This window comes from Erpetoichthys calabaricus, chromosome 8 (assembly GCF_900747795.2).
Source record: "Erpetoichthys calabaricus chromosome 8, fErpCal1.3, whole genome shotgun sequence".
Taxonomy (NCBI): Eukaryota; Metazoa; Chordata; class Cladistia; order Polypteriformes; family Polypteridae; genus Erpetoichthys; species Erpetoichthys calabaricus.
In genome coordinates, this window is record NC_041401.2 from 69,282,472 (window position 1) to 69,308,301 (window position 25,830).

The following is a 25,830-nucleotide window of genomic DNA, read 5'->3' on the forward strand; positions in this document are numbered from 1 at the left end:
GTTGCTGCGAGAGTGAGGGTTGCCGGGAATTGTAGTTTGGAGAACTCACAAACTGCTAGCTCACACTGAAGGATGAAACTACAAAACCTGAGTTACGAGTGCACTCGTTGTCGGGCTGTGGCTACAGCCGTGTTTACTACGCTCCATTATGGGGAGTATAGACCGTTCTCTGTTAGTGTGCCCAGTGCTTTTTTGTTGAAGCAGATGGTGAGTATATTATTATGAATATTGGCCGGGAAACGCGGGACTTCTTATGGAAACGGAAATTTTGTTTAAAAACAAATCAACTAAGTTTGTCCTCTATGATGGGACGTACCGCTTCGTTTGTGAACGGTAAACGAATTACTCTTCAGCTATTTCAGTTTTCTGTACTTCTCCCGTGATAGTTCACAATCGCCTTGTTAAAACCAGTAGTATGAAATAATATGATGATAAAATAAACCCTTTCGCTGGTTCCGATTTCAGTTTGGTATGTGCCGTTTGGCTAACAGACGTCTCGAAATAAATGTAGCACTCATCGAGAGAGTTTAGTTTGGTCTCGCCACAACTGTCTTGCAGGTTTTTGTTAATACGATATTTGTTAAAAACAAAAATTAACTCGTTGGTATATATAACCACGTTATTTTGACCCAAGGCTGCCTTATGTACATTATAGATACTGAGCTTGGACTGATTTTGTGAAGGACGATAGTGTCATTCCATTATACAATTTCACGTATTAAGATGTTCGAAACCGCGGCAAGCGTGCATCGCATCCTTTATAAATTAGTTCAAAATTAAAAAAAAGACTGCGATCAAATTCACTGTAGCTTTGAAATGCGAATGTGCTAAGAGGCGCCTCTTGGGGTCTTTTCTGCCCACTGCTGTCCTATCAGGCAATTCAGTTCTTCCTGCCGGGGCACTCGTTAAGGTAAGTTTTGAACTATCTGCAAAATATTTGTGTTTATTTATTTCGGTCGATTGATAAATTGACTGTATTATTTGTCCTGTGAATACGTATCCTTGTTTTTTATTGTTCTGCTGCTGCATGCATCTGAATTTCCCCATGGGATTAAAAAAATGTGTCTATTCTAGTCTAATGTAAATTGATCGCAGCCTTTTTCTATGTGAGTGAGATACACACTTAGTTTTTTAAGTTGGAACAAAGTGGACATTTTATATAGTGGGTGTAACAGAAAAAAAAAGTTCTTGTAGAGATTGGCTCGAGCCTAAAACCCCGTTTGTATTATTAAAAATGGGTAGGTGAATACATTGTCATAAATAAATGTATTTCCAAAAAAATCGATTTTAATTTACCTTTTTCTTGTTGGATGATCTTGATTTCTGGCTATACTGGTTTATATGTTGGGAAAACTTGACACAGGTTACTGGACTTAAAGCTTCTCTGTTTGTTTTGATTATTTTTTTATTTTAGGTTTTCATAATGCTGCTGAAATCTTTTTTTTTTTCAGTGTTTCATGTTTAAACTTGATTAGGAACAATAGTGCTATCCAGTGGAATGACCAACTATGCCCCACTGAGTAAGGTGATAGGAATGTCCCCAAAGAGTATTAGCTTCCGTTGAAAGCCCACCAGTCTCTTCTCTCTTTTCCTTTGGTGACGCAGATCCCTGGTTTTCCAGCAAGCAAAAAAAAAGCTGTTTTCATAGCAGCACTGTTTTATTTTTCTTTTCTTTTTGACATCTGCTAATTCATTTATGATTTTCTTTAACTTAATGTATGCAAACACATCAGAATCCTCACAATTGCATGTTAAAAAAATATACAAAATGATTTTATTCGAGCTAGATAAAATGTTTATGGCAGCATGTGACATAATAACATTTAGAAGAAAAATTAACGTAATTTTTCTGAGTGCTTCAGTTGCAATTGTGTAAATTGTAATCTTTGTAAAAATTGAGTTTTATTTTTACATCTCGTGTCCATTTATACATATAGTAAATTTAAGACAATCTGTTTATCCGTGTGGCCATTTGAAAGTTGTCATTTGCCTTCTGCATGTTCATTGCTGTCATTTTAAACGTCACTTTTTCCTGTTTACTTTTAGTTATGCCTGCACATAACAGCAAGAATCTCGGGCTGTAGCTCCATTAGTAGCCACCACGGCGGGTGAGGTGAAGCCTACTGTCTGCAGGGTCATCATTTATCTACAGAGGAATATGTCTGGGGAAACGTGTCTGGCCCAGGTTCACTCCTCTGGTGCACCCTCATCTCCAGCCATAAACAACAAGCCAATGACCTGCAGTTACAGTGGAAGTAGCATTGGAAGACTTGGCAACAAGTATGTTCGTCTAAATGTTGGGGGCTCACTATACTTTGCCACTGTGCAGGTGTTGACCCGACAGGATACCATGTTGAAAGCCATGTTCAGCGGACGAATGGAAGTTTTGACTGATAAAGAAGGTGTGTACAACATTGGATGCTTTGGACTTCCAGTATTTGTCTGAAGATCAATTTAGAACATCTACCAGAAAGTATCTTTAAATGCTAGTTTAAACGGCAATAAATAAGGAGCCAACTGATCAGGGAAACAGAACATTATTGCTGTTCTTATTGTATCACAATGAGTTCTCTGGCTGAAACCATCTTACAGCTACTCTGTTACTTTTTGCTGGGCTACATGAGCAACAGCAGATATAAATCTCAGTGAGAAGTATTTTACCCAAGATATCCTTGCATGTGATTAGAGTTTTTTTTTTTTTCTCCAATTAAGTTTTGTTTTACTATACTTTTTTCAGGCTGGGTCCTAATTGATCGATGTGGAAAACATTTTGGAACTATTTTAAATTACCTGCGGGATGCTTCTATTGTACTGCCAAACAGCCATCAGGAAATTCAAGAGCTAATGGCGGAGGCCAAGTATTATCTCATCCAGGGTTTAGTTGACATCTGTCAAACAGCTTTGCAGGTACTTTATACTTGTTTTCTAAATTTAACCTATAAAGCAAGCTTGACTATTTATCATTTAATATTTTTGAGACCCCCTAAAATTGATGAAGAGAATATTAAAGAATTTAATTAATTATAGTTTGCATTTATAGGCAAGCCTGAGTCTAAATTTCTAATTTTATGCCCTTTATATGGTAAACCTGATGTTGTATATAGTGAAATACCAACTCTACTGTTGGAAAGTATAGTTGGAACGTTGATGAGATTTCATTAAACTTCAAATACAGTACTTATTAACTATTACAAGACATACTTTGATGATTATAATATTCTTTATAAGTTTGAATGAACATTATTTACTTTATTCAAATTCAAACCATTTTGAAGCCTCATGATTGGGTGACTTTTTATGGGATTGCTTCTGGGAGAGCTTCAAGCTGTGAACAAGTTGTCCAGAAAGCTTTCTCAGTGTTTTGTATGTCTAGTTTAAGGTGAAATGGCAAAAAGTTTCCATGAGGAAGTTGTATAAATAATTAAGGGTAACAGGTTTACAGGTAGTATAATGCTCTGTTAAATGTAGCCGATTTAATGTTTTTCAAGAATGCTTGAATTGACCTTTTCCATATAGTAGGAATGGATGCTTGAGACACGTTCTCTTCTAACAATAGTATTTTACTTTTATTTTCTTGACTTTTAAGAACATGAGAAGTTTGACAAATGAGAGGATATCATTCAGTCCATCAACTTCATTTAGTAACTAATAGCTAAGTTGTCTTAATTCAGATAGCTTTTAAAAGTCATCAGGGTTTCTGATTCAGCCATGTAATTGTTAGTTTTTTCCAGAATCTCAGAGTTGCTGTGATAAAAAAATTGGGTATGTCATTTTGCTAGATCAAAATTCTCACATTGATAAAGATGAAGACCCTACACAGCCTACTCTTCTGTCAAAGACTAAAGAAATTCTAATCTATTAGTCTGTACTTAAAATTCTCTCCTTGGCATAGCTTCTAATGCTGATGTTTTTTGTTGTAGTGTGATACCTAGAACTGCATACAGTCACTGGCATGTTATGTAAGGTATTATTTTTATCAGGCTATTCTGTGCTTAAATATCTTAGGTGGAGATTCCTGTGTTAAAGAGACTGATAAAAGAGCATCCGTATTGTGCCCTGTTTTAAATAGTAGTGGAGATAAAGGATATGGATGCAGACCCTGGCCTGCTTAGTGTTAGATAGCAGCAGAAGAGATCATACTAGCTAACTGGCCGCTTGATCATCAAAAAGGACTCGTCCAGGGCGTCATCCAGCTCAGTGTTAAAGTGGGTACAGCACACTCCATTGCTGTATGAGTGCAGCAGTACTGAGGATATTTACAAGTTAAATGTCTGAGAAATTTTATTATTTGACAAGGAATGATAAAGAAGCTAGTAAATAGCCTACATATGTTAACCAAGTGTAAAATGACCATGATGGATTACAAAATGAATATAATCATTCCCCAGCAAAAAATGTAAAGTGCAATATCTCACATTGTACCACTTGAACAGATGGTGATTGTAACAATCAATAGGGTTACTGTTCCAGAAGCCAAATATAAATTGCTGTATGAAATGTTAGGTGATGTATAAAACAAAGCTAAGCTAAAAATGCAAGACTCTTTAGGCTTCTAGAGGGAGTAGAGTATGGAAATGTCACAAAATTCTTAGCTACAGTTTTGGGAGACATCATTAAGAAAAAAATTGGAAATTGAAAAAACCTCACTTACCTACAGCAGTCTTCATAAATTTTTATGAATATTTTATTTGTTCCAAAAGTATGCATTACACCCTCTTCTTAAGTTTGAGAATTATTGAGACAATACATTACTTGTTACCAATCTGGTTTGCTCAAGAGAGAGAGAAAAGCAAGTCTATTTTTTTGGATTTCTTTAAGGGCTGAAAAGAGAACTGTACACAGTAATACAATACAGTTATAGTAATATCCCTGTTAACATTCATTTTATTATAGTTCGTTATTGTAGGAAGATGTACCATGGGAAAAATACGGATATTTTTTTATGACAACCAGGATGGAGGTTGAGGTGGTGTGGGCTGCATTATTTATTCTGTGACCAAAAGTGCCATCTCCTTCTTTGGTTGCTTTTCAGTACCATGTGCTCTCATCTGCCTTGTCCACTTCTAGCCTTGCACCTTACTTGGGGTCAGAGGCAACATTATTTGTACTCACTTTACCCAACTCAATGAGCCAGTCCAAGCCAGGATCCTTAAGGAGATGCGCTGCTGGATACACACCCAAGTCAACAGATTTTAGCAGAGGAGACTTGCCTCCTGCTTACAGAGAAGTGTCCTTTTATCAATGTTAATCTACACTAACATTACAATGTGTTTAGCTCTGTAGCTTTCTAGTAATATGTGCCAGCAAAAAACAGTGATTTCCCAGTTGGCAGGTAGTATTTCTAGCATTAAAAAAACAGCTTCTCCAATTATACATTTATTGGTCTCTTAGTTATATTCAATTATACCCAAACCATCTTTTCATCACTTAAAAACACTATTTTCTCTATTCTGTATTTTAGCTAAAATATTGCTTTACATTTTAATTTTTTCAATTTTATATTTGATACTTTATAAAAGATATTAAAATAACTACAGTACATGTGAGATATCTAAGCATTCATGTATAATAACTTTGCATTCTATAGTACAAATGATATGGCAGACAACAATCATACCGTATAAGGAGGTATTTTAATGTCATGACTTTGACAGTGTTCTCCTGGTACTTGTACTTGCCCTTGCACCACAGTGTGTTTTATGTTGACTTCATTGTAAAGATAGATAGATAGATAGATAGATGGATACTTTATTAATCCCAATCCCAAGGGGAAATTCACATAAGGAGTTTTCTTCTCAGTGGATTTGTTAACTGAGGTAATATAACATATTCTTAAACTTGCTTAATCAAATTCAAGGATGCTTTTGGGCCGGAACCTATCCCAGTTGCACTGGTTGCAAGGAAGGAAGGAAATGGTGCCAGCCCAATCATGTATACACCCAAACACTGGAGAAAACTCAGAATCACTAAATAAACTAGATTGTATATCTTTGGAAATGTGGAAGGCAAATCAGGGAGGCTACAGAGTAGAGCCCACATGGACACGGGGAGAATGTGTAACATCACATGAATAATATCTGTGCACATGCTACTGGCTATACATGAAAACTTGACTGGGATTACAACCCAGTCTCCAAAACCTGTGAGACATCAGCATTAACCCCTGTGCAATCTGTGGTTTATATTGAAGATCTATCACAGCCATGTATTTTAATTTGATTAAGAATCTATTATTTCCATTCAATAATCTTTAACTTAGAAATCTGTGTCAGTTTGATTAGTTTTATTAAGTATCTCACCATAGTTCAAATATTTAGGAATCTCTATTAGGATAAAAGTTAAAAACTAATTTTGGCAGCCTGATGGAAAGTGATAAACAAGGTGTCAATATATGGTCATCTTTTCACCTTATATTAGCTGGGAAAATTCACCAACATCGGTGTTTATTCACCTATAACAGTGTAGCAAAGCATGAGGGCAACAACATCAACAAGTTTGTGTACGACACTTCTGTGAAAGTCCTCATCAGGAACGGTCATGAGACTACCTACAGGAAGGAGGTAAAAGACCTGACTATATGGTGCCATAACAACCATGTCTCCTTGAATGTCGACAGACCATAGGAGGTCATTGTTGACTTCAGATGGAACAAGAGCAGTCATGCTCCACATTAAGGCTCTTCTGTCCAGACAGTTAGCAGCTTTAGGTTCCTGGGTGTCCAGATCACCAAATGTCTTTTCTTGTCTGTCAGCACTACTTGCATACTCCAAAAAGGCTCAACAAAGGCTCTTTTACCTGAGAAGGCTAAAGAGCATTGGGTTGGGAACCAAAACACTAGTAGGCTTCTACCATTTCATTATTGAAAATATCTTAACCAGATGGTGTGGTTTGGTTACCTGACTTGCCAAGATCTGAAACTTTTCCAAAGGGCTGTCCATACAACTTCTAAAGTAATTAGAGCTGGCATTCTACAGCTTCATACCATTTACTTAATCAGATCCATCCTCTCTGGTGACAGCCACTCAGCTCCTCTCCTGTTTTCACTTCTGCCTTCTGGAAAGCACAACTGGAGCCTCACCTGCTTCAGGAACAGCGATTTCTCCCAGGCCATAAGGTCATTGAACTGACAATATGCAAACCTGATCTTACCTGCTTTGTACTGTGTAGTGTACCCACCCCACTGGTTTAGATAGATAGATAGATACTTTATTAATCCCAATGGGAAATTCACAATTAGATAGATAGATACTTTATTAATCCCAATGGGAAATTCACAATTATGTTTGTCTAATTATGGTGTAGTTACATTTTTTATTTACTCTTATTTGCTACATTTATTTATCTTCTGCTTTTTTATATATTTACTGTATTTATTTATACATCATCATCACAACTGTGGCACAAGAATTTCAATATGCTCTCGTAATATATGTGACTATAAAGATCTCTAACCTCAAGAAAAATAATATTGTCAAAATGAAAATCCTTCCAGAGTTTCTAAGTCTTCATCATGGTATCTATATTAATAAATACTTATTTAAAACTTTAGACACAATTGTAACTATATGCAACATGGTGGTGGGAGTGGAGTGATTGGGTGTCATGCCATTACGTAACTTCAGTTTTATTATTTGGTTGTAAACATACATATTCTGAGATTTTGGGAGGTAAGCATGAAAGGGATGTCCTATTGAACTTTTCTTCTTCATATGCCTTACTCAGTGCACCTGCCGCAAGCAATTACAGTCAGTTAAGTTGGAATTGAATGTGTCACCACTTGTTCAGAATATGATACCAGCGTAGAATACTGTATGTGTTAAATCTAAAAATCTACTGTCCATTGCATTTGTTCATGAAAATTGTTTATTTTAACCATCTTTAACTTACAAAGTATTTAACATGTGAAAGCTGCTTGGAATTGGGATCTTGAGAGACTTCTTTATTGAAATTATGTTTATATTTTGGAACACATTATTGTGTCATATTTCTGGGGTGGTAATGGAACCTTTCAATCATGTTTTTAGATAAAGGATATAACTGAGCCAAGATAAACTCTTTCTTAGTTTGTGAAAAGCATCATGTAAGTGAACCAAAAATCATAAACTGCAAATGCTTATCTCGGATCAGGTGGGCATTTAGTCTTGGTTTGAATGCAAAGAAAAGTATTCAAATAGAATTAAGGTGAGCATTCCTGAGAACAAAAGCCACAAAGCTAATGAGCAGTTGCCAAAAGTTGTTTAAACAGGTTTTAGAAGAGTAAGAATGCTAGTATCAGAAGATCCTGACTGTCTGATTGGGTATTCTATTGTGGAAAATATAGAAAGGTGTTCTGGAGTGTTGGAACATGCATCTTTACATGTCAGTGCTGGCTTTTTTTGGAAAATGATTAGGTAATCTGACAGAACAGTGAAGTCAAACCAACAGTGTGGTAATGACATAACTTTATTTATAGTATTATAAAAAATGTGTAGGTATGCACGAGGAAGTGATAAAAAAACAGAATTCAACAGACTTAGGTGGAGTAATAATTATAGTTTGATTTTTCTGTTAATACCGGTAAGTATTTCTTTCAATTTGTTTTCTTTAAAATGCATGCATGTTTTTCTTCCTTGTTCCTGCATGGTCTGTCCTGGAAAACTTGAATAACTAGAAGGTTGCAAACATTGTTTGTCAGCCTATGGATATTAAATTTTTTTTCCCTACATTTTATAAATATTTTTATACATTTTTTACCATCCGACCATCACTGTTAAGGGCTAAGGTTGGAGATACGCAGGTGGTTAAATCTATGGTGCCCTCAGTTTGTGAGGCTTAAGGACTGTCAGTGATGTGGATGTAAGCAACACTGGAGCAGGACAAGGAACAGTTCCATCTCCTTTTCTGTTCACCCTGTACACTTCAGACTATAAATATAAAACAAGGTAATGTCGCTTGTGGAAGTTCTTAGGTCATTCTGTACCAATGGAATGTATTTACGAAGGGAATGACATAATGTACAGAAATCAGCTGGTGATCTTTGTTACTTGATGCAAAGACAAATGTCTGCTCCTCAGCAAAACCAAGGAACTGGTTTTTGACTTTTGCGGCACCAGAGAGCCTCAAGGCCCAATCACTATTTAGGGGGTGGAGGTGGTGCACTGCTACAGATACCTGGGCATGAACATCATTGATAGGTGGAACTAGTCTAGTAACACAAAGGAACTATTTAAGGAAGGGCATGGCAGACTTGTTTTGTTTTACCAAACTTCTTTCAAATAATTTAATAATGTCACACCTGAATGTTGCACGGAAATTTTCCAACTCATTAAAATAAGTTAGTGCAACTTAGAGACATGTTTTTCCATTATTAATGTTATTTGTGCCCTTTTTTGTGAGAATGACTGACGTATAGGCTGATTTAGATGTCCTAGGGCTGTCCTCAGGGTTGTTGATCCCTGTTCAATTACAGGTTTAGAACAACTGAATTTAGACACCAGAATGTCACTGACGTGTTGTTGAAATGCACAATGAAACAAGATTTTCTCCACTTCAATGTCAGGCTGCATGGAGTTGCTAAAATGCCAACACCAAGAAAGCTTGAGTAAGACTTGCTTAAGTATGAAACTTTCTGGAACTTTAAGCCAATTTCCATGGCAAGTTAATGATTTATAAATTCTGACTTTGGCTTACAGTTCCTTCCAAAAGTATTGGGACAACAAGGCCAGTTCGTTTGTTTTTTGCTGTGCACTGAAGACATTTGCATGCAAGATCAAAAGATGAATATGAGAAGAGAGATCAGAGTTTTAGCTTTTATTCCCTCATATTTACATCTAGATATGTTAGTAATGAATTATTATTAGTATTATTATTATTACTATTATTAAACAATATAGAACACAGCACATTTTGTATCAAAACATCCAGTTTTGTACTGTTTCCAGTATTTTTAACCAGGTTTGTGATATAAAATTGACTCTCTTTTTATTAAGTAGCACTAGATATGTTCTCTCAGTTTAAGCTTTGGCTTTCACCTGTGAAGACTGCATTCGAATTTAAGAAAGGTAGACCAAAATGAAGACCAGAGTGCTGTCTATGGGAGAAAAGCATACCATTCTGAAGTTGAGAAAAGGGGGGAAATACATCAGAGGTATTTCAAAAACATTGGACATAGCCAGTACCACAATTTGGGATGTCCTGAAAAAGAAGGAATCCACTGGTGTAATGGGCAACAGGCATCAAACCAGTCGCCCAAGGAAACGACAACTGATGACAGACAAATAGAAAAATCCCAAAACAGCAGTCTAACATCAGATAGATAGATAGATAGATACTTTATTAATCCCAATGGGAAATTCACAATGTCCAATAATCACAATAATCATGAACAATGTCCAAAGAACAGGAGTGGAAATATCACAGTCCAGTGTTCTCAGGAGACTTGGAGAACAATAATATAGAGGGTATACTGCAAGATGCAAACCACTCATCAACTGTAAAAATTGGAAAGCTAGACTGGAATTTGCAAAAAAGCAAAAGGGATAAGTCACAACAGTTCTGGAACAAAGTTTTACAGCCACCTCAACAAAGGACTTCAACAGAGGAAAAAAATGGAAGATTTTGGACTGGCCAAGTTACTCACCAGATCTTAACCCAACTGAACATATATTTCACCACCTGAAGAGAAGACTGAAAGAAGAAACCCCGCAAAACAGACAACTAAAGATGCTGTCAAAAGGCATAAATAATGAAGAAACAAGAAATCTGGTGGAGTCTATGGGTCGTAGGCTTGATGCAGTTATTGTGGGCAAGGGATATGCAACCAAGTTTTAAGTATTTTTGATTTTAGTTGAAAACATTCTGTTCCAGTACTTTTGCTCACTTGAAAAACTGGGTGGTTTGATACAAAATGTTCTATGTTGTTTAACATATCTAGATGTAAATATTGTTTAACATATCTAGATGTAAATACCACAGAATAAGAGCTGAAACTCTGATCTCCCTTCTCATATTCATCTTTTAATCTTACATACAAATGTCTTCAGTGCACAGCAAAAACATATGAATTGGCCTTGCTGTTCCAAAACTTTTGGAGGGGACTGAATAGCCAGTTTTATTCTTGAGGCTCCTGTTGAACATCATCTGTTTCTACTCATGTCATTATTTTCTTTTTTAACTCATTATTGGCTCTAAATTGCTCCATCCTACATTTTTTGGAATGTTTTGCTGTCCATCAATGATAAGAATGGATGTATATCTCTCTATTATATAAAAAAATCCTGGGATGAGACTAAACGTTTTAGCCTGGGACGAGACAAGACTTTCTCAGAGAGATAATTTCATGTCCCTCAAGACGAGACTTTGTGCCAAGAGATTTAACCATACCCAGGGCTGGAAATAAAAGACAAAGTAGTAGAACGTTGTAAAGAGGTTCAAAAACTTTGGCGCAATACACATGCACAGCACATTAGAGATAAAGTACTAAAATTCAAAAGTCTCAACAAAAAAAATGAAAGTAAAGATTGCATTAGTGCAAACAAACGGAAATTATTACTTGGTGAAATAACAGAACAACGGAAAGAGATCGAATATATTGTTTGGATTTAAACTTTAAGTCGGAGACTTGTAGATCATCTAATTCATGTTGCCATCAGGGAAAAGTAGTGTTTCTTTCCAATGAAGAGGTGTATCCGTAGTGCAGGCCGGGGGTGGGGGAGGGTTGGCTTAGCGAAATGAGCAGGGGGCTTTGCCCCTTAGTTTATGGAGAAAAAAAAAAAAGAAGTTGACCAAACTAAACATCAAATGTCTTGTCTTTGTAGTGTTTGTGATGGATTACAAGTTAAAGTGAATTTTGAAATCCCTGCTTTGCATACTGTCTGTCCTTTTTTTCTGAGTTGGGGTTGTATCTATCTGAATCAGACTTGAACTTTGTCGCATAAGATGCTGTCTGTTACTTTTTATAGATAAAGCATTCCACTACAGAGAAGTGTCTCTGAAATTATCATTCACCCTTTGTATGAGGAACAAGTCAGACAATGTATGCATGGGAAGTGCGTTTAGCGACTAAGTTACGTGATATGAAAGTTAGAGCATTTCATATTTTTTATTTACTTCATCCACAAGTCATTTATTACATTTTTATTTCTGAAATAGTTTTGTAACAATGAGTCATATTCAGAAGTAATACTGATAACAGAATGCAATTACATATGCTAATACACTACATTTAAATATTTGCTTTTTAACAAAACTTTACAATGGAGTTAAAAACAGAGCACAAATAATCTTGTGGTGACTCAATAGCTTTTATACAGATTTCAATTCAAATTATGTCAAAATGGCATTTATTAATGTTTGTTAGTATTGGAGGCTTTGTGATTAACTGTGGTTCAATTTTCTTAAGCATACCATTTTTGAAAGTATACCCAATAAGACTATCCATCCATTTTCCAACCCGCTGAATCCGAATACAAGGTCACGGGGGTCTGCTGGAGCCAATCCCAGCCAACACAGGGCACAAGGCAGGAACCAATCCTGGGCAGGGTGCCAACCCACCACAGGACACACACAAACGCACCCACACACCAAGCACACACTAGGGCCAATTTAGAATCGCCAATCCACCTAACCTGCATGTCTTTGGACTGTGGGAGGAAACCGGAGCGCCCGGAGGAAACCCACGCAGACACGGGGAGAACATGCAAACTCCACGCAGGGAGGACCCGGGAAGCGAACCCGGGTCCCCAGGTCTCCCAACTGCGAGGCAGCAGCGCTACCCACTGCGCCACCATGCCGCCCCCAATAAGACTAGTATCCAATAATTAGAAATTGAAAAATATCTATTAATACAGGATGACCGACCAATTTAGCATAAAATCAGCATCAGTATTAACCTATGAAAGGAGAAAAGGAACTGAAATAAGTTCAGCATCTAGCTATTAATATTAGTTAAACACAGTAATTGGTTAAAATTCTATAAATAAGAACTTGAAAAGGAACTGATTTATTGTATAATGGGACTGTGAATGATACACAGTGTGTACATATCTTGGACTGAATGATCACGGACTGGGCACCAGAGATTGAGAGCTTACGTCACTTAAGCCTCCCAACTCCTGATGCCACTGTCCATTTTTAAATCCATCCTATGTCTATGTCACTTAAGGCAGAGGTGCCTTTCTCATGTTATTAGTTTAGACATCATTTAGCTACAGGTTGGTTATGTTGGTTCTTCATAATAATAGTCTGCTGATAATATTGTTGTTCATTCTTGTATATGCTCACATAATTGCTTTTCCCTTCCATTAAATTCCAGAGAAGTGACTTTTTTTGTACCTTGTTAGTCAACTTACCAAAAGCAGCAGGAGAAGGGTGCTGTTGTATGAGCTGTTTGCGCACACATCTTGTCCAGCATCTGACTCGCTTGCATTGGGCATCCAACTCTGTCAGACAAGTAAAAGAGGAAAATGTACAAATTCAAACAGTTGCTCTCAAAGTAAAATTAAAACAGTACATTAGTTCATAGTTGAAGTAGCACTGAATGTTTCTCTGTTTTAAGATGTACGAGTTTGCAAATTCACCAATATTTTTTAATTTTAAAATTTTGTACAGCACAATCTGTTCATGATGTCTGAATGAACATTGAACTGTCTTGACAAATTTCTTAGAGGAGTAAGTATGTCACATCTTAACAAAATTGGTCCACAGTGGGCAGAGTAGTTTTATGCTGAGAGACAGAAAGACAGACAGAGGCTTTCACAATAGGTGCTTTGTGCATTATATGCGAACGTACCTAAAAGTGTTCTTTGTTCATACTGCTGTTTACAGCAAATGTATTGCTAAAACTATTTCTATATCTGTGCTATGCTACTATATTATATTAGTATAAATATGAAATATCTAAACACATTTTGACTAACTTCAACCAGCCTTTCCAAAAATTTGATTACAATGACAAAGTCATTGTTGCATTTTTTTAATCACAGCTCTCAATATTAAAACCCATATGTAGAGTCATAGCCTTTTTTGTGATCACTTGAAAGTTTTAACAACATAGCCTTTCTAAGAGGAAATGCATCAGTTGATCTCCTTATTTACTGTCATATATATATATATATATATATATATATATATATATATATATATATATTTATTTTTCTCTATTTTACTGTATCAAGTCTCTTAACCTCCAAGCTCTTAGTGTGACAGTTTTTTTTTTCCTCTCCTCCCAGTGATGCGACTTGTGTAGTCATTGGTGAAAAGTGGACCCTGACTGGTTGACATGGCAACAGCATTCCATGGTAGTTGGCTCATTGTCAGCTTTAATAAAAAAAAAATACAATTGGGAGGCATTCAGAATTTTCTGCCCATATTAGATTTTTCTTGGCCTGAACATTTTCCAAGACTATGGTCATTATTTACTGTATAAATTAGACACAAGTAAAACTGAATGCAATATCTGAATGCAATATTTGCTGTACCAGGGGAAAAAAATATTTTGCTTCACGCATTTTATTTTTTAAAAGATAAATTTGCCTCTACTAATAATGCGCTTATTTCCAGGACAAACAAAATCTGTCCATAGTGGCAACTAAAATGCTAGTTGATGGCTGCGGTGCTTTAAAGATCAATATAATTACACTCGGTCTATACTTAGGAACAATCTAGAATCTTAGTAATAGGTTTGGGCTTATATTCCTCCCCCTTGCTGCTTGTCTAAACTGCAGTCTTCTGTTTCTAGACAGGCATTCCTTAGGCAGTGTATTAATGACATAATGGTTTGGGAGCATGAAACAGAGCACAAAGGCCAGTTGAAGTCTAGTAACTGAATCTTACCCTCTGCTGCTATTGTGTTTTGAGCACAATCACTCTTGTCAGTTTCATGCATATGGGAAACAGTTATTATTAACGAGTATATAATTTTTATCATATTAGGGAGTATATCATTTTTATTTTTATATTTGACTATGCAAAATCCAATTGGGAATTGATCAGTGTGATATGAAAAGGAAATGTGTTTCAATATTTACTGAAATGCCTACTGCCCACAAAAAAACAAATAATTTTTATCATATTAGGGAGTATATCATTTTTATTTTTATATTTGACTATGCAAAATCCAATTGGGAATTGATCAGTGTGATATGAAAAGGAAATGTGTTTCAATATTTACTGAAATGCCTACTGCCCACAAAAAAACAAACATTACATAATTAAATGTATACAGTTAATTACATGCTGTATGGATTAAAAATCAATTAAGTATGATTCTGAGAATTTATAATTGCACACATTTAATTTATTACATTTTTGTCAAAGATTAATATTTGAAACCATACACATGTTAATTTAAAAAAATTAAATATATTAAGAGAGTCGTCTCAGGTTGGACAGTTGGGAGGCAAAGTCAGAGAGGAGAGATTGCATTGGTTTGGACAGGTGCAGAGAAGAGATGCTGGGTATATTGGGAAAAGGATGATAAGGATGGAGCTGCCAGGTAAGAGAAATGCCCAAGAGAAGGTTTATGGATGTGGTGAGGGAGGACATGAAGCTGGTGGGTGTAACAGAGCAAGAAGCAGAGGACAGGAAGATATGGAACAAGATGATCCGTTGTGGCAGCCCCTAATGGGAGCAGCCGAAAGAAGAAGAGATCAGATAATTTGTGTCATTCTATCTGGGGTGACATCAGGGATTGCCTGATTGATCAGGTGCCAATCAAAATCGGTCAAATTTCACTAAAAGATACTCAGTGATTCACTTTACCAAGAAGTTTGTGCACGGTCTGCGGCGGTGGGGGATGGAATAGCAGGCTGCTTGTCTTAATCGGCACATTTACATGACAAAAGACGCTGAGGGAGAGGTGCAAATGGACTTTTTCGTAGGCTCTGGTAATTCTAGTGTTAATTACCAATATCTATTAGTTGATGTTGTAGGAGAGTGTGCGCGCGTATATATATAAATTTGTTAGAGAGATTGTGGAATTATTTTTTTTTAATTAAGCTTTGTTCCAGATAGGTACATTACAGAAAAAATAAACAATATGACATTTAATTCTGAGAAACATTTTATTTTCTTTTATGCCAAATGTATTATCGATACATATTTTTGTACATATTTTATTAAAGTATTTTAAGAAAATTTTAATTATTTTTGTATTTTATGGTAATTGAGCAATACGCCAACAAAATTTAATTTTGTTAATAAAAAAATGAACAATCTGTCGTCTGGAGTTTAATTAATAAAATACACTTTAATATAGAACACAAGGCTCTGTGTGTCTGGTTATGCAGGAACTTCGTTTAAAAAGTTTTTAAAGGGCTAAAGTGGGAGGGGGGAATCATTATCGGAATTGGCCGATCAAGTAACATTAAATCTGTGATCAGTATTGGTCTTAAAAACCTGATCAGAGCATCCCTAGATGACGTCTAAGCATTTGGGATGCTTGTCCAAGCATAGTGGCACTGGATCAATCTGCTGAATGGTGTTGTGAAAAACTGCAGTACACTAAATCTACAAATGTTTTGATTTCTCATTTGGAAGAATTCTTAATGTTTGGCAAATTAAGGCATTTTTAATGCAAATACCATTAAGGTTAATTTGAGAAACACTATTAAATATACAGCTTTCTAAAGAGTATAGAGTATGTGAAAAATAATTTCATTTACAGTAATCCCTCGCTATATCGCGCTTCGACTTTCGCGGCTTCACTGTATCGCGGATTTTATATGTAAGCATATCTAAATATATATTGCGGATTTTTCACTGGTTCGCGGATTTCTGCGGACAATGGGTCTTTTAATTTCTGGTACATGCTTCCTCAGTTGGTTTGCCCAGTTGATTTCATACAAGGGACGCTATTGGCGGATGGCTGAGAAGCTACCCAATCAGAGCACGTATTCCTAATCCTCAAATATATTGTGAGCAGGGGGGCTGTTTGCACCACTAGAGGATACGGATGCTCCTCTAAAAAATGCTGAAAGACTACCTTCACATTGCTCCCTTTCTTGCGGCTGCTTTGTCACGTGATGAGCTTCACACAGGGGTGCTTTGCATACTTAAAAGCCCAAACAGCACCTATTGATTTTTGATTGTTTGCTTTTCTCTCTCTCTCTCTGACATTCTCTGCTCCTGACGCGCACTCCTTTGAAGAGGAAGATATGTTTGCGTTCTTTTAATTGTGAGACGGAACTGTCATCTCTGTCTTGTCAAGGAGTACGTTTAAACTTTTGAAAAAGAGACAAATGTTTGTTTGCAGTGTTCGAATAAAGTTCCTGTCTTTACAACCTCCTGTGTTTCTGTGCAAATCTGTGACCCAAGCGTGACAATATAAAAATAACCATATAAACATATGGTTTTTACTTCGCGGATTTTCACCTTTCACGGGGGGTTCTGGAACGCAACTCCCGCGATTGAGGAGGGATCACAGTATATACTTCTATGTACACTGTATACAGTTTAAATAGTAATTTATGTCATATTTGGCACCTCACATCAACACTGTCAACCATGGTGTGGTTATTCTGATTCATCAAGCCCTGTTATTGTAATTGATGAGCTTTCTGTGCTGTGACAAATAAGAATGAATATATTCTTCCATGTCTCTAAATATTATCCGGGAACCATCTAAAGTAGCTCCGCATTACTACCATCTTGGGTGTGGCAAAGAAGTAAAGGTAGCATATGAAAAGGAAACTATATTGTTTAATTAATAAATAAATAACTACTTGAGGGGCAATATTCTCATTCCATGACAAATGATACTGGTAAAATGCAGGTATTTATTTATTCACCTTATTTTAAATTTAGTTTCTCACAATACATTTGAGAGAACATAACTATTGCCCGTTTACCATGCATTCTTCATATACTGTAATAAATCCTTGTATAAGGGTAAAAAAAAATTAGGACAGAAATTAAAAAGAAAAACATCTCAAGCATAGGGTATACAAAAGGGTTGGATAAAAATTAAATTCTCAGGCCCGTCACAAAGTTTCATTAACTGTATTTTTTGAAAGTTTTATTTTCTGCACAGTTGTAACCTCGGAAAATGTATAAATGGGAATTCCTCTTCATTAAAAGAAAGCCTTGTCTATACCCAATATATAACAACACAAAAATGTTCAATGGCAGTAGCAGTTTTATTCTTATTTAGACTTTTATTTTTAAAAAAAAACAAGCTTCAGAACTGGGTAAACATTTTGAAAATGCAGTTTAATGCAGAAAAGCGCAAAGTGCAACATGCGAGCAAAAGGAATGTCTAAGTATAAATTCAAGATTGGAGACACTGTGCTACTTGGAAGCAACCTCTGAAAAGAATGTAGAGGTTTATGTTGAAACAACATTTTAATCATCTAAGCATTGTGCAGAAGCACATAAAAAAGTAAATAAAATGTTAGGTTACAAGGGGGCTTCGCCCCTTGCTCGCTTCGTTCGCCTACCCCCGGGGTTTTGAACCCGTGCCCGCTGGGCAGCCGTAGTTTCAGACGCGCGTTGTAGGAGCTTGCGTTGTTTTGAACCCGTGCTTGCCCTGCTTCTGCGGTTTGAGACGCACGTTGTAGGCGTATATCCGTCAGTCGAGCTCGTTCGGTTTGAACCCGTGCCTGCTTTGCCTCCGCAGTTTCAGACGGTGGGTCGCGTTCTGCGTTTTGTACGATCCCAAGCAGCACATGATTCCTAACTTCACTCTGCAGTAGTGCCATGCACAATATGGCGGTGACGCCTGCGCCTTCACTACACATTAGTGCCACTCACAATATGACGGCAACGCCTGCACCTTCCGTATTATGTCGGGTTTTACCATGCTGTGTAGGCGCCTTTGCCTTTCGTACTTTTCCATGCCTTCCGACGTGCGATGTAGGCGCCTGCACCTTCCGGGTCTGCCTCCGATGTGTGGTGTGGATGTTAAACTGTCGTTTTTTCTGCTTTTATATTCTGTATCTCGCTGTGCATGTGTTTCGTGCCTAGGTTTTTTTGAAGCTGTTGCATTCCAGTTTTCATCATCTGTAACCTGCTCTCCATGTGTTTGGCCCCGTTCTTTAACCTCTTTATGACGATTTACTTTGTTTCCTACTCTGTCTTTTATTTCTGACCTCGCTTTATCCTGCTTGCGGCATGTCAGACAGTTCATAGTCTCTCCCGTTTCGCTCTGGGGCGGGGGGGCTTTGTGTGGCACCTGCGCACGTTCGTAATCTCTCCCGTTTCACTCTGGGGAGGGGGGCTTTGTGTGGCGCCTGCGCACTATGTCTCCTGCGTCCACGGGCAGGTCCCTGCGTCCATATCTGGTTTACCATTCTCGGTTAGTAATATGGATATCATAGGCACTGTTGAATATAAATCAAGGGATGTTATGCTCAGACTATTTAATGCACTTTTGAGACCACATCTGAAGTATTGTATGCAGTTCTGGTTACCACACTACAAAGAAGACACAACAGCACTTAAAGCTGTGCACAGGAGGGCAACAAGGTGCAGCCCAGGACTTAAGGACATGCCTCCTACTTGACAGAGAAGAGAAAATTAAACTAGTTTAGTGTCAGGCCGAGGAGACTCCATGGGGATCTAAGCCAGATTTCAAAATTCTCAAAGACATTGACAAAGAAGATCCAGTGGAATTCTTTCAACTTAACCATACATCACGTGCTCAAGGACACCAGTGGAAATTAAAGGGAAGTGCATTTAGGACTGCAGTTACAAAGCACTTCCTTATGCAAAAGTTGTGGGAATCTAGAACAATCAAGATATGTAGTAGCAGAAACCCTGACCATCATGAAGAATTATTTGGATCAGCTATTTGGATAGCTTAGCTATTAGCTAAATAAACAAGCTTGATGTACTGAACGGTCTCCTCTGTTTTACAAAATTTCTTATGTTCTTGTTATTTTGGAAGCACATGCTTCTGTTCTCACAATGACATTTTCACTATGGTTAAGTACTTCTTTCATTTTATTAAAAGAAAACCTTTATATTAAGATTTATTTTTATAGAGCCTTCTTGCAAAATTACAGACAATGTCAAAAAGAAAAAAAAATAGTAATAAAAGCAAATACTTGTAGGAAAATATGACATGCCCAGTATTTGGTCGGTCTAGAATTAGCAGATTCCATTTGTAATAAAGACTAATTTTTCCTGTTGAGGTTTTGAAACTGACTGGCTTGGCTTGTGCTCTATCATTGCTGGACATTTCTTTTCTTTTTTTTTTGTAGGTATAAGCACAACATGAATGGCCATTAAGTAGCCAGAAAAAATATTGCAACATGTTTTATGTAATTTAAAATGTTATATTTAGCTCACACAAAATTATATTTCTAGGAGTTATAACAGGTGTTTATTAAAAGAAGTACTATCTGGACATGCTAACAATAGAAAAGGAAGTAAGCGCATAAGTCAATGGTATATTACAACTAACGTTGAGTAGTTTTTTGATTCATTAGTGAATGGTGTTGTGGGGCGTGACAGTGATACTGGAATTATCAGTTTTACCTAATTACAAATAAGAAAAATGTTACCATTAATAAACAGCGCACAGAATTTGCTTTGCTATCCGGCACTGAGTTTTTCCAAAGGCATGGATTATTCTTCATCTTCACAATGTGTGATTCGCAGTGACGAATGGATAACATTCACAGTTTTCTTTAGAAGCAAGTCCTATAATCATCATACACACAATTCTACATGTGGTCTGTGTGTTTGGGTGTGCACATAATATCACCGTATAACCACTGTTCATTTGCCAAACTTTTCCAAGATCCTGTCACTTCTAATTTTAATTTTTAATGCCACTGGTTCTCAAGGTATGATAACACTTCAAACCTTTTTTAATGCTTGAGGAAAATGTCCCTATACCTTGAAACCTTTTCAGATACTTGCTATGATACTTGATGTAGTCTGAATAGGCAAGCCCTTAGTTCTGATCTCATCAGAGCTTTTGGTTATTGACTGTGATAATGATTAGGATTTACTCCAGTATACTGTACTGTATACTATAGCCAAGATTACATGTAATATAATCTAGACACTTAAAAAGATAATCTGAAAATTTGCAGGTCATGCAAAGATATTACTGCTCCTCTTAATAATTTTGACCTATTTTCTGAAATGCAGTTGTTTTATAGAATAAAATAATAATCCTTATAGTGGAGTAAATGTTGCCAGATTTTACTACTGTTTTCTTTAAAGCTAAATAGACAAACTTTACAGACTTTGTTTGTTTTTAAGGCAGATTTTGGACATCATTACAAAAAGACTGGAAATATTTCACAGCCTGGTTTTGTTTTTGTATTTTAATTTTAGGAGAAGAATGACATCTATAACCCTGTGTGCATCATTCCCATTGTCACCTCTCTGAAGGAAGAGGAGAGCCTGATAGAGGCCTGCACCAAGGTAACAGTCTGCATCATGCATTTCAAGTCCGATCAGTCTTGCCCAGTCACAATAGCTGTTGAATCCCTAACTTTTTTTTTCTAAACTTATTTTCAGCCTGTTGTGAAACTGCTTTATAACCGAAGCAACAATAAGTATTCCTACACAAGGTAAAAATAACTTTCTTGTTTCTATTAAAAAATTGCATCCTGTTCTAAACACTGAATGGAAAATACCATTTTCTTAAAGATAATTATTTTGTTATTCATAGGAGAGAGAGAGAAAACATTTTTGACATTTTATATGGAACAGGTTTTAAACTGAGTCACTTTTATTTGTTTTTGAATATTTTTTTATATTTCCAGTAACTCGGATGACAATCTTCTAAAGAATATTGAACTCTTTGATAAGCTGTCACTGCGCTTCAATGGACGCGTACTGTTTATTAAGGATGTAATTGGTGACGAAATCTGCTGCTGGTCTTTTTATGGTCAAGGGCGCAAGCTAGCAGAGGTGTGCTGTACGTCAATTGTATACACTACAGAGAAGAAGCAGACTAAGGTAATTAAGAAGGTGGAAATGTCAAGTTAAGCAAGGCTAACCATGTGTATCTGTGAAACCTGTTTAAAATGACTGTGTTAAATATTAATTGTATTACAGTCTTTAGTGTAGCAATGCATAATCTGATTGCAAACCTTTTTAATACTCTTGGTCGGTGTTTTTTTTGTTTATTTTCAGACCTTGTAAGATACACCTAATATTTCAGTACTTTTTCCCCACAAGTAGTTGGAGGGATCCTGTTTAACATGACATGTTTTTTATTTTAACATTGCAGTAATGTACACACTGTTATATGGAAAAACTCCAATCTTAAATACAGGCAATCTGACATATCAAAGAAAGACTTAAGACACATTAATCACAAGCATTGATTGTGGTTATTCTGTATTTATGATGTTTTATAGGTAGAATTTCCGGAGGCTCGTATCTATGAGGAGACATTGAATGTAATGCTGTATGAAACGCAGCGTATTCCTGACAATTCCCTACTTGAAGCAACGAGCCGTGGCACACACAGAGGATCTCAAAGTGAGGATGATGAGGTGCTGGAGCTGAGGGATCGTGTCCGCCGGATTCACATTAAGAGATATAGCACCTACGATGACAGATCTTTGGGGCACCAGCCTGGCCACCGGGATTAAATATATCAGGAACTAACTATCAAGAGTGTTCTTTGTTTTTTGCCTTTGCCAGCAAAGGTATAAAACAAAAAACCTGCCTAATTTTTCTTTAAAGGCAACATTTGGTCCTTAGCCTTGACAAACAGTATAAATTAACTGTTTTTAACAAGAAAGGCTAAAAAAAACAGTAAAGCTCAAAGAGAATTGAAGTATAAATAGGGTCTAGATAGAAAAAACTAACTAAAGTGTGAAGTATGCCATAGATCTGTTCATAATTGAATTATGATATTTATATTTTATAAGAATAAGGATTTAATTATGTAGTAAATCTCAGTGCCTGTTTAGCTTTGGGATGTATTTTGCATCCTAGAGACACTTCCTTTAGTAATTTTTGTGTTTTTTTTCCCTAATTCAACAATTCAATTTTAATGCTTTGGTTTAATGTGTAATTGCCAACTATTATATCTGAATTTAACTGGGTGTTGTGATTTAGCAGTAATGGTGGTGAACAGTTTGGTGACCTCAGAAAAGAAGTAAAGGGGATTGTAAGTTTTAGTAATCAAATAGTAAAGGCACTTTGTGTTGTAAAATATATCATCGCCATGGTCTCAGTCCTGTGCTTTAGTACTTTCAGATGGTTTTTGGTTAACAATAAGAACAATTTTCTTTTAATAAAATGACATGGTGAATGATTTTATTTAGTTATTTAATCATAGGCTGTTGTAATGTTCTTTTTAAATGTGGTACAGAGGCTGATGTTCTTATATACTATTAATGTATGTATATAAAATGTGGATACATATATAAATGTAACAACAGGTTGTCCCTATGGAGATAATTCTATGATATGCCTCATTTGTGTACCATTAGCCAGTTTTTAGTTTTTCTGCCTCTGTGAGACAAGATGGTGAACTTACTTTGTTAATTTCTTAAGAGCATCTTTTGTATACCATACAGTATATTAGACTTTTCAGTTATTTCAAGAATATTAGTAAATTTTGTTGAAACACAAACTAAGACTGAATTCAGATTTTAAAGGTCTTCAATCCTAATTACTTTCATATTGGTTGTAAAACAGCCATACCTTGAACTTTGATAAGGAATGTAAATGTGTTTAGTTTGGTAAGCTGACAAGATTAGTTATATTTTGAGTCTTGCATTCTTAGCCTGTGACCACTGACATGTCAAAATAAGACTCCTTTAGCACTGATTTTTACACTTTTTTTTGTAAGGATAACAATTGTAGTTTCCTGGTAGTTAGAATAAGCATCCTGCCACTACTGAATATTTTTTCTGCTCACAAAAAACACAAAATTCATTAAATTGTTACATTTTACTCCCATTTAATATCTCAGTGGCATTTTTACATTAATACACAGCTATTGCTCTTAAGTTTATGGCTGTCTGTTAAGTTATTGTTATTTTTTTATTTTATTACTTTATTGAATATCATTCCATGCAAATGTGAGTTCATTCCTCAGTTTTTGTTATGGTTTTAGTTTTGCATTATTTTCCAGGAATTCTCAAACATGTTGAACAGCATTCATTTTTTTTAACAATACCTTTAAAATGATAATTAGATGCATATGAGTATTTTGAGAGAGCATATTTCCAATAAGAAATTAAGACCACTGGTTTTGAGTGTTGTGTATTTTATGGTAATGGAATTGCAAACACCTAATTAGAACAGGATTTTAAAATTTAAGTCATTTAGGAAGATTATAGATAGCATTCTGCTCCAAAATGAAAAATGTCACATCATAAATTGCCCAGCTCCTCTTTGGTAGCATGCTTTATGAATGACAATTACCTATGATGATTAAGATTTGCTAGTGTTAATAATGGATTGTACACTGTGGAGAAAAATAAAAATAACACAAAGGAAAAAAAAACTGTACATATTTTTTTGTTGTTACAAATTTTGGCTCGGCTGTTCTTTTCCCCAAAACTTTTCAGTTACTTAAAGGGTCTTCCAATAAAGACATACATTTGTGATTGATGCACTGTGAAGACCAAGAAATTCATAATATTATGCAGCTCATTAATTTGTTGATACTATTTCTGCATTGGAAGAGCAACATGCAATCTTAATATTTTAAGTACTAAGGGTATTAAATGTTTACAAAAATTGTTTTTCATGACATGATAGGCTGTATAAAATGAAAGAACATTTAACATGGTTTGATAAGTATAATTAAAGTAGACACTTGTAACCATATGTTCATCCCAGATATATGTCAGAGCAAAAGTTGAATAATGACTATGGACATTTTTTTGCTACAAGAAGACAAAAACTGGTTGAATAGCTGAACAATTGTCAGAGGATAGTATTTCATTTTTAAAAAATGCTGTATCTTTACTTATTGAACAGCCATTTTATTTTGGTCTTATTTATTACAATAAATATACCTTTATTAAATCTTCAGACAGCATTTCTGTGATTTACAGTGCAATTGAGATAATACAGTTGGTAATTTTCTAGACAATCTCTTCCAATGAGTGTGTACCCTTCTCCAACCCAAGAATCTAGAGAAAACAAAGCTTTTCATGTATTCTAGATATAGGTAGGAGAGGAGACTAGCAGTGTCTATGTATGGTTGCTGTATTTGCTATGATACCTGACTATCCTCAGAATGTTTGTTTTCTCACTGATCAGCCAGTAAGACAAATGAGATGACAGTATGTTTGCAAACACAGTTTGTTCTAACACTGCTTTTGTATAGACAGAGGGTTTGTACGAAATCAAGGAAAGTTGGACACTCATAGGGATTGTTTGCATCAACATTCAAGGCTTAATTAACTTCCATTGCTGCAGAAAAGCTGTAAGATGTTAACTCATTACTTGATCCCTGAAAAATGATTTTTTGACTCTGAAAATTAAATTATTTTTCAGTTTTTGATGCCGTATTTCTTTTTAAACCTACGGCATTTTACCACTTACCTTTGTACAAGTTCAGGTTATTCAGTACTAGTGTAGTGCATGTGATATACACACATATATATATATATATATATATATATATATATATATATATATATATATATATATAATATATATATATAATGTGTGTGTGAAGATGAACTGACCATATGACAATAATAATACTGTGTAATATAAGATTTAGTTTCAAATTTTGTCTGCACTTTGTAAACCCTTGTCATGTTGGTAAAAACAAGTTTTTTGGGTTGGACTATCAGTGACCATTCTGAGTTAACCTTTCACGTATGAAATAATTTTTAGTATGTACTGAAGTCAGGTGCCAGTACTCCCTTGCTCCTGTTCCTAATGTCAGTGAAATATGGTATCCCCAGAGCT

At 35.8% G+C, this 25,830-nt stretch overlaps 1 protein-coding gene across 1 annotated transcript; it reads left to right on the forward strand.

The window, feature by feature from the left end:
- Positions 1-79: 79 nt before the first annotated feature.
- Positions 80-25,357, forward strand: tnfaip1 (tumor necrosis factor, alpha-induced protein 1 (endothelial)). Its single transcript, XM_028806738.2, has 7 exons — positions 80-207; positions 2,047-2,402; positions 2,738-2,907; positions 21,265-21,354; positions 21,451-21,503; positions 21,699-21,894; positions 22,299-25,357. Exons 2-7 carry the CDS (start codon positions 2,159-2,161, stop codon positions 22,533-22,535), a joined length of 990 nt encoding a protein of 329 aa, XP_028662571.1. The 5' UTR covers positions 80-207; positions 2,047-2,158; the 3' UTR covers positions 22,536-25,357.
- The last annotated feature ends 473 nt before the right edge of the window (positions 25,358-25,830 follow it).